The following is a 17086-nucleotide window of genomic DNA, read 5'->3' as shown; positions in this document are numbered from 1 at the left end:
TTATAACTTTCCAGAGGAGGTTTATTCCATAGGTTTTGGCCCACAAATTCTCTGTCTCCTTGAGATTTCAACGGCACCTCTGGTTCAGATAAAACAATCGTGGTGATAGCTTTGGTCTTGGTTCTAATACAGCGATCTACTTTAATCTAGTATAACACAGGTTACTGAAAAAGGTATAGTCAGACCTGCATGTGGGCAAATATGGAAGCATTTGTGTTTGATTTGTCTAATTCTGATCAGAAATTTAAGACGACCTTCTAACAAAGTGGCTGCTGCTATGAGCTAGATCTGATGTCCAGCCCACAGGAGCTGCAGCTTGAAATAATGCACTGCTCAAAAACCAAAGCAAGTGCTAATAAATTAGATGAATGCAATATGAGTTTTTGTAGCAGAGGCTTGCTTCTGTTGTTCTCCAGCAGAAAGAAATAATGGGGGATTTTCAGCCACCTGCCCTATAAAGTTTATTAAAACCACAGTGGGGCTTGCAATAAATATATGCAGTATGCTTTCTGAATTTCATATTGTGTTGATGCGTTAATCTGGAAAAAGATACACATTAATTCATTTATTCTTACATATTAAAAGGAAGTCACCACTTTATGTCATATATAGGTGTGAATTTATCATATTTCTCTTTCAGTTATTTTTCCTAAAACCCAGACATTAAACATCCTGTCAACACTTTTAAGAAGCTTCACGTTTTTCAGATGCACAAAGCTGCTTTCAGTGAGACTGCCGGTCTTTCAGTGGAGCAGATTGTTCTCTTCCAAACTGAGTCAATAGCTCTGGATGTGGGCTGGAGGATGTGAGCAGGCTGATGTCATGAAAAAGCCCATTGGTTGCAGTGTCTGGAGGGGATAGAGAATCGGGGTATAAATGCCCCCTTGTCTCTGTGTAGTCTGGGTTGAAGAAAGGGAAAAGACGAAGGAGTTCTGGATTTTGTGTGTGTGTGTCTCTCGCTTCTTTGTGCTCCCTGACATTCATGTGTGGGTCAATAGCCCAGTTCCCACAAAGCAGGAGAATGGCAGTAATCTTGTTGTCTGATAGAAGTTCCCTCCCACGCCGACCTTAATTAAGATGCAGGGGAAAGACCTGAAGGAATAAGGGGCCTCGCTTTAGAAGACTACTTGCTGCAAATACTCTGTAGATTTCTGTTAATTTTGCTGCAGAAAAGTTATGAAGACATCAAAATTTTCACCATCGCAACATAACAGTTAGTAATATATGCAAAAGCAAGAAATCTAATCAGGTATATGAGTGTAGATGCATTACTTTAACATGCATTTGGTGGTTTCTTTCACATGTGTTCATGCATTATATCCCATTTGGACTACATTCTAAAAAAAATTGCAGTTTCTCATTCAAGTAGCATGAGCTTAGCAGTGCGCTGCACTAAGGATATGAATTGCATATTGGAATTGGCTGCAGCCTAAACCTTGATGCTCTTTCATAGGCAGCAGGAAGTGAATAGAGTAGTTTAAAAGCCTGTGGGAAAACAGCCATGATTCTCACTTGGTTTATGACCTTCTTAACCACTGTTATGGTGACTTTATGGTCTGATTGCTATTCTAAATTGTTCTTTAGTGCATCATAATGGTGATCTAAATCATCATCTCCATTAGAGTAAAATAGACACCAAAGCAGGGTATTCTTTAAAGCCTCAGCTCAGCCCACAAGCGTTGTCCCTTGTTTCAAAGACGATAACGACAAACTTGAACTTAAAAACAGGGGTGAAATTCCCAGTATTCCCCATTCTATTTATTATTCAACATTGTGACTTTTTCCGGTAACAGTATATCTAACATCTAACGTCTTTTTGAGAGAAATTGTGGATTCATGCCTTTTCTTCATCTGTGTAGTAAAAACCCTCATTACCATAATGATTACTGCTCTTTTATGTAAAAGTGCGTCATGCAAAGACTCATTTGACAGTCAGACTTCATAAACTCAGATATAAATCAGCAAACAGCTGCTGCGGCTGAATATAGTATCTACGTGGCTTTCCTCCAGTCCCTGTCAGTGAGTTCATATCCCCTCTTTCAGACCTGCTGACGCAACCACATTTCGTCTTCTATTGACTGGGGCAGGTCAGCCGTGACAGTCCTGAGCAGCATCACTCAGTCACAATTATGAAGACCTAGCAGCTATGACAAAGACAAACACGGAATGTGCAGTAAAAGGATACTGAAAACATGACAGAAGGGCAACTGAAATTAACCTCGAGCAGATAATCGCTGCTATAATTAGGAAAAAGACGAGGAACGTGGGCGTTCCTGACAGATACAGTGATGAGTGGAGGCATTTGATAAAGTGGGAAACTTTAAAACTGGGCCACCTGATCAGCATGAGCAGTACTATTTTCAGTCACGGTTACGTAAAAAGATTATTTGATGTTATTAGGGAAATATTAGGAAAATATAAAACATATGGAATGCTCAAAATTGGAATACAGTGTAGTGGTATTCTTTCATAATACACAGCTATAAGAATACATTGTTGCGAGTACATTTTAAGGTGGTAAACATTTGCAAAAAGATTAAACAAAAACAGTAAACAGTAATTAATTTTTTTGCCCAATAAGTCCTTCATTTTAAAATTCATAGAATAAATGTTTATAAAGACATATAGATTCAACATTGTAAATATAGACTGTTAATGCAAATCATACACTGTTGTTTTAATAAATCAAATTACATTAACTTAAAATATTTTGTTATCACATGCCGGTTTTTACAGTTCAGTTAATTACCTCCATGCAAAAACTGAATTAGAAACAGCTTTTATTGAGGTATTTGGGTATTTAGAACACTGAAAAAAAAAAGATCAGCAGTTTCTCCGTCTTCATACATTTTTAATATTTGATTACCAAGATATCTTATGTGTATAGTAAAGATGAATGGCAGTGGCCCTGGTGTATACTTTATGTTGATAAATGTATCGATTGGGCTTTTACTTCAAAACACTCCAGACGTGGTGACAAAGACGGAAGAAAATGAACTGCTCGCTTTTCTCGTCTAATTGTCTGCACTTAATGATGGGTCATCAATTAAATCTACAGCTAAAAATTAAAAAGTGCTTCCATCATAAAAAGGGAAGATAGATGGCAAAAGTGGATACGGCAAGGGTTGAAGGAGGTCTCCTCTGTGTGCTTGAAATGACGCAGAAACTGTCCTATGGTGGAGAGATAAGCGATGATCACTGGATGAGATACCTCAGCTATTGATCTTAAACACTCAGTCCTGCTCCCGTGTCTCACTGCAGCCCTCATATATGGTCGGTTACTAAATTAGTTTCAACAATTACTCAGTCAGAAATTCTCTTTTTGTTTGTGGCTACTTTCAGAAAAACGTTTCATTGCAAATAAAAACCTTACATGCATTTAACAAGCTTGGTTAGGATAGTATAAAAGAAGTCTGTACCCGTGCAGTCCGCAAAGGCGGTACCCGGTACTTCCGCTCTGATGGTAATTCGTGCTGCCAGTCACCACCACTCCAAAGTAATTACCTTATCTGAATGCAAGACACTCTTGTATTCTGTGCTTAAGTAGGGATGCAGAGGGCTCATCTTGTATGAATCACAGCGCTGTTGAAGATGAGTACGTTTAGAGAGGATGTCATATAGCGAAGGCTTCTGGGCAATAATGAAATCTTGGTTTTTTGTGTTTTTTTTTAATTTTAGGGGTTTGATAAAGCAGCACGGTGGCACGGTGGTTAGCACTGTTGCCGCACAGCAAGAAGGTCCTGAGTTCAATTCCACCATCAGGCCGGGGTCTTTCTGTGTGGAGTTTGCATGTTCTCCCCGTGTTTGCGTGGGTTCCCTCCGGGTACTCCGGCTTCCTCCCACCGTCCAAAGACATGCAGCTTGTGGGGATAGGTTAATTGGATAATCCAAATTGCCACTAGGTGTGAATGTGTGAGTGAATGTGAGTGCGAATGGTTGTCTGTCCATGTGTGTTGGCCCTGTGACAGGCTGGCGACCTGTCCAGGGTGTACCCCGCCTCTCGCCCTATGACAGCTGGGATAGGCTCCAGTGCCCCCCACGACCCTGAAAAGGATAAGCGGAAGCGAATGGATGGATGGTTTGATAAAGTAGTTCATGTCTCCTTTCAGTTATTTACCGAGTGAGTGACTCCAGAGTTTGTAAAAGCAGATCAGCGTTTTCTGTCAGAATGGACAGTTTCCTGATTGTGTAATATTTAGGTAATATTTACTATACACCCAGTTAAAAGCAATAAGTAATGTGACTACTAATACTGCTTAGTGAAATATGTCAGAAAAGGAAATTACTGCATAATAAAAGATGCAACACAGAATAAGCTGCAGTGAAGCAGCACAAACTCCTTCGCTGCTACGTAGGAACTGTCTTTTGTTTCGGTAACCCTAACCCTTTTTTAAAATTTGTAACCCTTTTTTAACCCTTATTTAAATAAGAAGTAAATGTAGAGAGATTAGTAATCTCCTTTGGGAGAGCATCCTGTTTCAGATAGGCAGCATTAGCAGAGCATGTTTTCCGATGGTGGGAGAAGCCGGAGATTCTGGAGAATATCCGCACAGACGGGCACAACATGTTTGTGTGACAGAAGCAGCACAGGCAACAGTGCTAAACATTAATAATAATTAGTGAGCAGTCTAGATTTGTGATGGTCAGCAGCAAGATACGATGATGATAAGATGAATGAGGATTATTTTTTAACTTTCAGCCAGGTTTACCTTTAACCAAAACTAAGCAGGCCAAAAATCCTAAAACATTGTGGAAAGGTGAAAAATGGACAAAAGAAGAACATATTTCTTTAAAACTCAATATTTTAAGTGTATTGACGTTGATTGAAGATCCTCTCTTCAAATGTCCTTATGGTTCTCGAAATTGTTTCTGTTAGCAGCGAATACAGACTACACTGCTTGGATAAGTATGGCAAATATGAGGACTGTAGTACATCTATGTTCATATCTGGCCTTCTTCCAGAGTACCAGGATGAGTCACGGCCAGTAAGTGAAGTCTCATCTCTTAGTCATGGCGAGGATTAGATCTGAAATCTGAAACCCAAGTCAGCCACACTGGCCTATATTTCATAGCTGGGAACAGTAGCAGTGTAGAGAGGAAATAAAACTGTGTACACTTACTTGAGCTCGTACTTAGCTCTGGGCCTTTTCCTCTTTTATCGACCGCATCTGCATTAGTAGAGAAAATGGTCTGGAGCCCAGGGAGCAGGGAGGAAGCATCATGTTGGCACCAAGACCAAATGAGATATGTGGGCACACCAACATGTGGAGTAGTATTCATGCCAAAAACAAAAAACAAACTAATCTCGATTTCATTGTGTCTGCTGAGTTTGGACAAATCAGGGTGAAACTGTTTGATGCACAGCAAAAAAAAAAATCTCAAGAAATACTCTTTATTAGATGTTTTTGCAGAAAAAAGATAATTTGTGTATCTAATATTTTACGTTGTGTTTATATTGTAATGTCTACGAATGAAAAACAAGCACAATAAAATTATCAAAAGGTTTTACGTGTAACTTGAAATATTGTTTTCCCCAAAAATGTGTTTTTCCACAAGTTAAATCTATAAAAAGCTGTAATTAGTCCTTTGGTTCGAAGTGCAAAACCTTTTCCACTCAAAATACTTTAAATACTCTATGCTTTATTTTTGAAACCAGTGTATCATCATCATGTCGATCAGGCCTCGGGGCAGACATCCTTAACATGACGTTAGATTAGCCATCAGTACGATATGATTTAATTATAAATCACTGTTTAACTGGATTTTCTTGAGTTGTCGTCATTCTGGGGATCAGACTGTTAGTGCTTATTCCAAAATCAAATTTTGGCTGCAGAGATGTCTGCCTTCTCTTGAATGTAATGAAAATGTAAAAATCTGGTGTATTTTGGTGCTCAAAACTTGAAAAAAAATGCATTTAAATAACTCAACATCTCTTATTAAAAATATTGAAATACTTATTTTTTAAAAAAAATCACAGCTTTTGATGTGAACAGTGTCATGTAGGAACTATCCTTTCCACCATCTTCAATGACCAACATCAGCTGAGAGGAAACTCCATTAATATTTAAACCCGGCCTGTCTTCATGAGAAGATGCATGTTTCCTACTTCCTGCACAAAATCTTCACAATAAGGTTTTGGCACTTTTTTTGAGTAACTACATCATGAAACATTGAGTATTTCAGATGTATTTTTTCTTTGTTTATTCCGTTATATTTAACAGAAACCAGGCATCTCTGCAGTCAATATCTCGAAAACTGGGCAACCTTCACCAAAACAGTCTGGATGAAAAAAAAAGCAATTCAATCTGGAGGGAAAAAATGATTTAGGGCGAATTGTCCCTTTAATCTGGGATGAAGTTATACGCTATAACTTCGCTATAACAGTGAATACACTGTTTAATGGGGAGAAGGCATTTCCTGTTTGAGTACCGAGATGGATGCTTAAATAGCTCATGGAGGATTTGTGATTTACAGAACAGCTGGCAGACACAGGAAGACATAAAAGCATATAGACACTTCACTGGCCTTCTGGGAAGACTGAAAGTTATAACACTGACAAAGGTGGAATTTATTGGAGGGCTACCAAAGGTCAGCGGAGCCTGACAGATTACAGCTAAAAGCGGCTGGTTGTTTCAAGCTGTATGCTGTTGAAAGATGAGCTGAGCGCAAGGTGTCCTAGAAAAGTCCTGACAGGTAACAAAATAACTGGCCTTTTTGCCTGTTTCTCAACTGGTTTACCTCATTGACTGGCTGACGGTGTGTGACCTCAGCCTTTGATTTAACAAATATTGGATTTTATACTTTGACATGGTCTCCAATGCCTTCTGTTTGGTCCTCTTCTGGATGAAGTGTTCCAATGTGATGCGTTTCTGTAATGAATTTATGTAGGCCAAGCCCAATAACTTAATCCCAAAGGTAGCTGTTGGTGCAGAAAGGAGAGGTGACTGAAACCTTTCCAGCTCTACTAGCACAACATGATACTAACCCAGCTCAGATCCAGTTTCACATGGGTGGTTCTCACCCTCCCTCTGACCCATGTTCCTTGTCCTGTCTTTCAGCCATCATCAACCCTAAGCAGGCCAAAGACAACAAGAGCTTCAACTTTGATTACTCCTACTGGTCTCACACTTCAGTAAGTCATCCGTGCACCCCCGGAGCCCAAACACAACGCATCCACATATTTTCATCAGTTTTGGATATATTTGTTCAAGCCTTACAAGACATTTTTAGTCTTAAATGACCAATTATTGATCTCTGTCCACAGCCCGAAGATGTCAATTATGCATCGCAGAAGCAAGTGTACAAAGACATCGGAGAGGAAATGTTGCTTCATGCCTTTGAAGGCTACAACGTCTGCATCTTTGCATATGGTCAGACGGGTGCAGGCAAGTCCTACACCATGATGGGGAAACAGGATGTGAAGGATCAGCAAGGAATTATTCCCCTGGTACTGACACACTTTGATTAATTTAACAGGGCACATAATAAATTAAATAATTTATCTTTTTGCGGATTATTATGTTTTCCTCTTCCAGCTGTGTGAAGACCTTTTTACAAAGATAAATGATAATACAGACAACAGCATGTCCTACTCTGTAGAGGTGAGTGTGGGCGCCCCTCCTGTTTATACAGTGGATTCAGACCTCACATCTGTTATAAATGTTCAATCAACTGTCAATTTGAAACAGGTAAGCTACATGGAAATCTACTGTGAGCGTGTGCGGGACTTGCTGAACCCAAAAAACAAAGGGCACCTGCGTGTGCGAGAGCATCCTCTAATGGGACCTTATGTGGAGGACCTGTCCAAGCTGGCTGTCACCTCCTACAATGACATCCAGGACCTGATGGATTCTGGCAACAAGGCTAGGTAATGTAGTCAACTATTTCTCGAGTCTCAGGAAAAGGCAGTGAACCACAGGAGGAGTGCTAAGTTAGCACGTTAGCTTAGCAAGTAGCGTAAACTGCCATAAACTGTGTGAGTGCAACACTAAGGACACATATACCCAGTGTTGCCAACTTAGCGACTTTGTCGCTATATTTAGCGAGTTTTCGGACCCCTTAGCGAATTTTTTTCTAAAAAAAAGTCGCTAAAAAAAGACGTGAAAGCCCGTATTGCTTTTACTCTCAACAAGCAGCGGGTGCTGTAACGCAGTCAGTTCTTCTTTTACTCTTTTACTCTTATGCTGTTTTGTGGATCACAAGGTTTAAAACTACTTATAAACACATAAACACAAAGTAACTCCACCAGAGTGCCTATTTCGGGTCACTTTTGCCGGTCCAAGCCCGGGTAAAGGAGCAGGGTTGGAATTGTGACATTAAAAAAAACAATAATTGCTAAAAGAAATTTAATTTGTAGTTCTAAATAAACTCTAAATGCATTTAGGACGTTTTTTACTCACTTTATGTCTCTTCCACGATGTTATTTCTCTCTCCAACAACATAGGTTACAATTAGATAAGCATGACCAATTATGCAAATTAGGCGATGACGTCATTTAGCGACTTCTAGCGACTTTTAGGACAACCAATAGCGATTTTCCTTACTGAGGAGTTGGCAACACTGCATATACCTGCCAATTAACAACAAAATAGAAGCACAAACTTGTTAAGCGAGCTGTTCCTCACAGCAGGGCTTATTATTCAACAGATATTTACATAAAAATGTTCCAAAAGGTACAAAGACCACAAACAGGGTTGGAAGATGCAGTTCAGTAGCGACTCCAGTTAATAGAAATTAAAGCAATAAGTTATATAACAGTTTACCACATGGACAGTTGTTATGGAGGCTGGTTTTCTGGACACATGTTTCTGTTGTGATATTGCATTTTAACATTGCAGTCTATGTGGATTAACTCACTTTTGAAGGAAGTTTAAAGTGGCTGTTTGGGGAACTGCAAATTCTATTTAGCTCTATTTTAGCTCCAGAGGAAATGAAATGAATGAAAGGGCTAATTAAAGAGAGACTCCATTGAATTAGTCACTTTCTTTCTCTCTTAAAGTAACTGCACACAGGATATGAGGTTTGCAATAAGGAATGAATGAAACTCTAATGAAATGTATGTTTGTGGTGCACTATAAAAATGTCAGATGCATTGCTTAGCAGGCTCCAGGTTTTTCCATTTATAATTCTAGATTGGTTATGATTGTGAGATATTAAACGTCTCTCTTGTTCTTAGACTCTGAGGTTTTTGATTTTGGCTGTAGAATTGGTTGAAATTCCCTCCAAAAATGATTTTAGGGCTTAAGGAAAAACCTAAACATCGTGGCTTTTTGTGCTTTAGTTTTGACCCCTTTTTAAAAATCTGTCTTGCATAGAAGGATGGATACATCCACTCGGACCATCTATGAATACATACAGTGAAAACAGAAGGGAAATGAAGGGAACGTTTACAGTCAATATCAATTTAAATATTTATATATAAATATTAAAACGACAATAGACACAGGAAAAAAATGAATGATCAAAATAAAACAGGAAGCATGAAGATGGGAAGTGTCATAAGGTTTGGGGGATAAAACACAAGCACAGTGACCATGACGTTTACCTAAACATAGCTGCTGTTACACTAAATATACTTTTTTTTTAAAAATACGCTTTATATATAACTACCTATTTCTACTTTGAATAGTGTTTTATGAGTGTGTCATATAAAAAAACATTTTCATTAAATTATACTTAAACCCACATCCTGCTGGCTAAAATCTGAACTGTACAAAGTAATTAAAATTCATTGTCTCTGTGCAGGACTGTGGCTGCCACCAACATGAATGAGACAAGCAGTCGCTCGCACGCCGTCTTCAACATCATATTCACCCAGAAACGCCACGACACAGAGATGGATAACACTACCGAGAAGGTAGAGGATTTTTATCTGATCCTCACTGAATTTGTTTAACATCGAGTTGCTGTCTTGGTTTATCTGCCCTCTGACTGATGACGCTGATTTAAGTCTTGATGGGACGTGGAAATCAATGACTCCTTGAAGGTCATGAGGATAATTCTTAAGCTGTTTTTTTTTAATAAGGCCTGTCTCTATAATAAAGATGAATGCCTATTGATTCTTTTTTTGTGTTGTTGAAAGCCCATGTGTTGCATCTTATTAATTGGATTCTACTGATTTGGTGTGTGCTGTTTTAGGTCAGTAAAATCAGTTTGGTGGATTTGGCTGGCAGTGAGAGGGCCGATTCTACCGGAGCCAAAGGGACCAGGCTAAAGGTGAAAACACTACAAAAAAAAATCTTAAATCATGTTTATTTATCTGACTAAATCCATGTTAAAGCAGTCTGTGCTTACTGTCATCGTAATCCTTATCTGCCTACTGTTCTGTCACAGGAAGGAGCAAATATCAACAAATCTCTAACCACGCTGGGGAAAGTCATCTCTGCTTTGGCAGAAATGGTCTGTATTAACCATTTGTTGTATTTTTTAAGGTGAAGTCGATTTTGTGTTGGATAAAAATTACAGTTTCCACTGTCTCATTTCATTTTAGGGCTCTGGGCCGAATAAGGTGAGTGATTCACATGTTATTATCCTAATTCATTATTTATTTGAACCTATAGTAAACACAGAAAAAATTAATTCATGCTGACTTTTTGTGTGTCTTTTATTTATAAACAGAATAAAAAGAAGAAAAAGGCAGAAAGCTTCATTCCATACCGAGATTCAGTTTTGACTTGGCTACTGAGAGAAAATTTGGGTATGAACACCGTTTTTCAAAGGCATTGAATGTCTCTAATATTTCTAACATCACTGTGATATGTAAAAGAATCCCTCCAGAAAATCGTGCGTCTGAACCCCAAAAGCTAATCACTTTTACATTTTAATGCAAACCACAACTTTTCTGTTAAATGTAAGATTTATGTTGTACTTATGTAATTGTACTATATGTAATCAAATGACATTTTTTGGGTGTAGCAAAATCTAAATTTTAACTTGTTCAGACAGAGTGTTTTCCTATTTTCCTGACACCACATTCATGCAGAACTAGTGACAATCAAGTACACATTCTGAACTCAAAGCATAAATTTACATCTGTTCTTCTCTGTCAGGGGGAAATTCTCGAACTGCGATGGTTGCTGCTCTGAGTCCAGCTGATATCAACTACGATGAGACCCTTAGCACGCTCAGGTAAACAGAGCAGACAGCACATTTTGTGCTGCAGATTTTTCCTCCCACACAGCTGGTGAATGTTGCTTTGAAGGACACCGGTGTTGGTGAAACGCAGGCATTGTGTAATCCACGTTTCCCTCAGAGGTTTGCCTCACTTTCACACTTCAAACATCCTTCACGGGTTGCAGCTGCAGCTCCGGGCTGCAGAGACGGGGATGTCGGGGGAATTATGAATGTGTATATATGTGTGTGTTTCTCCTCACACACCTGTGTCTCAGTGATCTTTTGCATTCCCAGGTATGCTGACCGTGCCAAACAGATTCGCTGTAACGCTGTCATTAACGAGGATCCCAACAACCGATTGGTGCGTGAGCTGAAGGAGGAGGTGTCTCGCCTGAAAGAGCTCCTCTTTGCTCAAGGCCTGGGTGACATCATTGAGAGTAAGGGACCATTCATTGGATTTATGTGCCCATTATCTGTAGATTGAATTTTAAATTGTTCATAATGGTCTTGGACCCTTTTTTTAAGAGTCAGCCTCAGCTCAGCCCACTCACAAACAAATTTGTTCTCCCTGTGCTCACAGAAGCCGTGATGTACTCACAGACATGTTGATCTGTTCAAATAGGCCAAGAAGCAAATTAAGAACCAGCCAGGGCAATAAAATCAGTGGGAAGAAGTTAATGAAAATGAATAGATAGCAAGTGGTTTCAGACAGCAGTAGGACCAAACTTGGCACGAATGCATTATTCTCCCATTTGTGTCTAAAAACAGGCTGGAAAAAATGGTGTAGGCGTTGTTTCTAGCATTAGCATCTGAAGCTAACACATCATACCAGCTATGTGAGAGGAAATGTTTTGCCTCCACTCCTGTCCTTAGACAGGCAGGGTGCTCTTACATAAATAACACAGCACAAGTTATACATCTCCTTATATTGGGAAGTGAATTCATCTTGATTAGGTATCATCTCAGCAGCACTTTTTTATGTCAGAAACCATTACAGATACCACAGCCTCAGTTATCCACAAGCACCGATATCATATTCCCTTTCTTAGGCACCTGAACAGTTTATAGTGTGTTTGGTGGAACACAAAACTTTTGGATGAGCTGTACAGCAAACCATATATTTGTTCAAATCATTTAAAAATGGTTGAAAAAAACAAATATGGTCAAGAGTTCCAGCTCAGTAATGTAAAACAGCATCAGCAGGAGAATCCTAGCAGCCTGTTTGCACAAAGACACAAAGTTGAACAGTTGATTTATAGTAGAAAAATTATCTATAGAGGGTGAAACTGTTTTGTAACTGGCTGTAAACATTTTTGAATATATGAATATTTTAACATGGGATTGATTCATTTTTGGAGCCAGCCTCAGGGTGACATTAAAGGAACTGCAGTTTTTGATACTTCGTTAGAGGTTGATGCTCACTCATGACTCACCTCTCCTATGCATTAGCTTAGACTATATTACACTTGTTTTTCCCAAAATGTAATCCACTAATTTTGGTTAATTTATATAATTATATCTATATAAGTTATAAAGTATATATAATTTTGGCCAGAACATATAGTATTAGCTCATTGCATCTCTAATCTTGATACCACTTTTACTGCAGTACTGCAAACAGATGTATTAGATGGATGTTATATTATTTTGAAACCATGCACAGTTCCTTTCCCAGAGAAAGATCAGGATTAATGTTTGGAGCGCATAGAGCATATTAAGACTGCAGTGCTCAGGTGTTCACCAATAGCTAAATGAACATTTTTACCTGTGGAGAATTTAACTAAAGGTGTTGTGCTGTCTCTCTGTCTCTTCTCCCAGCATATCGAGCGTCTGGTGCTGATATCGAGGGTTTGAAATGTGTGTTCTCTGTTTCTTGCTTTCTGGCTTTGCAGCTTAGAATCGCAGCTGATTAATGTGGCAGTGTTAAAGTGGTTTTTCAATGTTCTCTGCAGCACCAAAGGAACTGTTCTGATTGTTTTACATGATTTTTAGTGAAACGCGAGAAGCTAATGTTAATGAAATACAAACAGCATGTTTTCCATCCCTATTCAGGCTTTGCTATATTATGGTGCTGTAGAGATCTGAGTATGACTTTATAGATGCACTGATAGGTCAGCGGAGCAATATAGTATGGAAGCTTGTGCACCATAATGGGATTCATTTCATCTTTAATTTCCCTGACGTAGAAATTGTGACATCCATTTCCTCTGGCAGGTCTGTGTGTGTACGACGCGCTTTATTTTTCCGGCAAGAAAACACACATATCACATAAAAAGATTTAATGACACATGCAATGCAGTGCAGTAAAGAATTAAATCCCCTAATATATTCTAAGCAATATATTCACAAAGCATTTAAAAAATAGATAACGATGTAATAAAAATCTGAATAAACCTCAATAAACAAACTTAAAAGTTTGGATGTTGTGAGAAAACAGAATGCAATAATTTGCAAATCTCATAAACATATTTTTATTTTCAATTAACAAAATAAAACAGTCTAAGAAAAAGATGACCTCATCTTGAACTTGATGGCAGCAGCACAATCAAAAACGTTGGGATAGGGTGATTTCCCACTGTGTAGCATCCCCTCTGCACTCTTAACAGGAAAACGTTCCTTCCTTGTCTGATTGAGGATTATAGTCCTGTTATTAACCTGTTGCCAGTTAACCTTATTAGCAGCAATATTTCCCTTAATTTTTTCCTCTTAATTGTTTCTTCCTTCCAAATATTCTCATGAAAGAGTAAAAAGTCTCAGTTTAAATATTTAGTGTTCTGGGGTTAATGGAATATGCGTTTATGAGATTTGAAAATCATGCTGCCTTTATCTCCATTTCAAACATTATTCCAAGTGGGTTTTTTTTTGTATTTTATAATGAATAAATTAAAGAAAACGTACAGTATAGTTGGTCAATAGTAGCAATATAATTTGAACAGAAGTAAGCTATGTATTTTTAAAAATTATAGTACAGCTCAGTATGTTTATTAAGGTCTTTTTAAAGACCACACTGGCAGCAGCACATATAAAAAAATGTTTTTATCCTGTTTTAGCTATAAAGCTATATAAAAGTGGACCAGGTGATATAACACCTTTCCTGTGTTAGATCCCTAAGTTCTCAAGTTCCCTGAAAAAGGTCATTTGTAAAAAATAGAACTTTTAAGAGAAAGAAAATGTCTCTACTTTAAAAAGATATTTGGATAATTACCTTGTTACATTTCCCTTTACAGTTTACAAATCATCAGTCTGTCAACGCCTGTTGGCAGGCAGGATAACAGGGCACAGAGGAACGATAAGATGAGGGTGATGATGTAGTCTTCAGACATATAATCACTTACATAATAGTGGATCTTTTAGGTCTTCTGCACTTTTCATGCCATAGATTTTTACAGTCTTTCCATAATACACAACTTAATTAACCGCAGAGGCAATATTATGTGATCAATCTTGGCGAGCCGAAGCCTGTCCAGATGGATGGGTGTGATACACTTGGCCAGTTTATTGCTCTGTGTTGCCATAGCAGCAGCAGCAAGGTTGTTATTATTGCTTTCTGCTCAGGCCTTTCAGGTGCCACGATAAATCCAAGATAAAGCTCTGAACAGAAAAATATAAGGGGCCCTTTTTTATGTGTTACTTTAATAATAGATTTACCCAGAAATTTCATTCAAAGCTAATCAGACAAACTCATCGCTGTGTCTGATCCTCTACCAGAGAAATGGATTTCTGCTTCCATTAATTTGTTTGACATTAATAATTTCAGCAAAGCATGCTGAGCAGTAAATGCATCTTGCTGCTTTTAGATAATAATCTTAATTGAGAGTTCTGGCTTTCTAATGTTCTGTGCAGAAAATAAGACGCCATTAAAAATGAGTCATCGTGTTTGCGCACACAGGCTCTGCAGAGCTCACGTACTTTGTTGTTTTCCATAACTGGTGACAGTTTTTAATTTTTTGGTAGAGATGCTTGAATGGGAATGAGTAATGGAAATCTTTTCTCATGCTGCTCGAACAGTTTCTCAATGGTTCTGCATTAGGGCTGCCACAAACGATTATTTTGATAGTCGACTAGTCACCGATTATTTATGCGATTAGTCGACTAATCAGATCATCATCCACTGGACGTAAAACTACAGCTTATTGCACCAGCAGCATCTGCTCTTATATAACTATCATTAGCTTACAGCTTTAAGCTTTTAAGGTGCTAACTAAAAATAAAGACAAGATGATAGTTTATTCAATTTTAATGAAATTTGCAGATTGTTTCGGTGAAGTTTAATAAACTCCTTGCTATCTAAAATATAACAGGACAACGGAGTATATTCTCCAGCATCTCACACTTCTGATAATCAGCTGTCTGCTTGACGTTTATTCAGCTGTGTAAAAACTATAACTTTAATCTCAGACAAACCGATTTACTCAGGAACAAATAAAATACAAAAAAAAAAAAAGCCAAACAACAACATTTTTAATTTATCTAAGTGACTCATATATATTTAACCTGAGTAGCGAAAGACGGCGGTGGGTTTGAAAACAATTTGCCGGGAGTCCGGTGTTCTCACCGCGCTAGTGACCTAGCCCCCGGCTAGCTATCGAGCTAGTGGGTAACAGACGTCTCCGAAAACGTCGGAGCGCTTTTGAAAATATGTGGTGTCCTGATAAACTGAGCCGATATTTGAGGTTTACACAGCTACATTCTCGGCTGAAAATATGTTAAACGTTTATTTTGTGACCCAGAAAGAATAATAAGAGTAATATTAAAACTAACTAGCTGCCGCCATTGTTGGAAACTGAGCTGGGCCGCGCTATGAATTCTGGGACACAGCTGCTTCTTCTTCTTCTTCTTCGGGGTTTAACGGCAGCTGGCATCCTTGTACATGCAGTGCTGCCATCTTCTGTTTCAGTCCGTTATTACACTCTTAAATCCTGCTACTTATTCCTGCGTCTTTTGGGATCTTACAAAGCTTCAAACGACGCGTCGACTATTAAATCAGTCGTCGACGATTTTGATAGTCGACGTAATCGTGACTAGTCGACAAATCGTGGCAGCCCTATTCTGCATATCACGCTGTGCTTGAAGTTTTGTATGGTAGCTACATTTTCGTTGAGTCGTCTTGTGGCTGGATGGCCTCCTTGTTGCATCATTTGAGTTGTCTGTGGCTTTCTGCTGGTGCTGCCCTCGCTTCTGTGCTACCAGTTCAAATTTCTCTCTGTAAGTTAGATTTGTTTCAAGACACGTGTCTTCTTTCTTTTCTATTCTCTTCTCTTCCTTTTCTGTCTGCATTTCTCCGTTCTTTTACTCCCTGTTATCGATTACCCCAATCCCCGCTTCCTGTCCCCACTCCCCACGCCCCGTCCCACCCTGGCAGACATATCCGATTACAAGAACAATAACAATAAAGGCCAAGCTGTGAATCAAAGGGATGATCTCTCCACAGTGACCAATGCCATGACGGGGATGAGCCCCTCTCCATCTCTCTCAGCCTTGTCCAGTCGGGCCGGATCTATTGCCAGTCTGCACGATCGCATCATGTTCAGCCCAGGCAGCGAGGAGGCCATCGAGAGGCTGAAGGTGAGCACAAAACCCAGTTTAACCCCCACCCCAGTCTTACACAGTCAGGAAATAAAACTTCAGTGAGATTCACCAAGCATTTGTTGAGGTTCAGAGTCTTTCTAATTGTGGGCAGATTCAATAAAAAAGTTCAAAAAACCAAATTGGTCTTTTATACTTTTTGCCTTTCTGAGCATTTCCAGTAGATTATAACCAAAAACCTGATTTCCTAAAAACAAATGGGTCTTCAGAAATTCCCAGAGCCCAACAAAATGACCACCAACAGGCTTCCCACGCGCATATTTCTGACCAAAACCCAGACTAAGGCCATTACACACTGAGCATATTGTGAAAATTCTGAATTTTATCGATGCAAACACAGTACACGTTGCATTTTTGCAAAGAATTTGTGGGACGTGTACTCACAGCC

At 38.9% G+C, this 17086-nt stretch overlaps 1 protein-coding gene across 14 annotated transcripts in view; it reads left to right on the top strand.

Annotated features, from left to right (window-relative positions):
• Window positions 1–17086, top strand: part of kif1aa (kinesin family member 1Aa) — a 50783-nt gene that overhangs the window by 4411 nt on the left and 29286 nt on the right. For 9 of the 14 annotated variants that reach the window (XM_085266114.1, XM_085266112.1, XM_085266110.1 and 6 more), the window contains exons 3-15: window positions 7059–7132; window positions 7265–7447; window positions 7536–7601; window positions 7689–7867; window positions 9745–9856; window positions 10138–10215; window positions 10333–10398; window positions 10490–10507; window positions 10618–10696; window positions 11049–11127; window positions 11407–11549; window positions 12931–12969; window positions 16475–16677. In XM_085266114.1, the coding sequence (XP_085122240.1) occupies window positions 7059–7132; window positions 7265–7447; window positions 7536–7601; window positions 7689–7867; window positions 9745–9856; window positions 10138–10215; window positions 10333–10398; window positions 10490–10507; window positions 10618–10696; window positions 11049–11127; window positions 11407–11549; window positions 12931–12969; window positions 16475–16677 (1319 nt within the window). The remainder of the gene's footprint in view (window positions 1–7058; window positions 7133–7264; window positions 7448–7535; window positions 7602–7688; window positions 7868–9744; window positions 9857–10137; window positions 10216–10332; window positions 10399–10489; window positions 10508–10617; window positions 10697–11048; window positions 11128–11406; window positions 11550–12930; window positions 12970–16474; window positions 16678–17086) is intronic. The other 5 variants (XM_085266107.1, XM_085266118.1, XM_085266119.1 and 2 more) reach the window with 2 other exon arrangements.

The sequence above is a fragment of the Mchenga conophoros genome, linkage group LG23 (assembly GCF_057382185.1).
Source record: "Mchenga conophoros isolate Kocher_MC1m ecotype Shallow Benthic linkage group LG23, M_conophoros_male_GT1.1, whole genome shotgun sequence".
NCBI classification, from domain to species: Eukaryota; Metazoa; Chordata; class Actinopteri; order Cichliformes; family Cichlidae; genus Mchenga; species Mchenga conophoros.
Note: the sequence above shows the minus strand (reverse complement) of the source record. Positions and strands in the feature narration are given on the sequence as shown.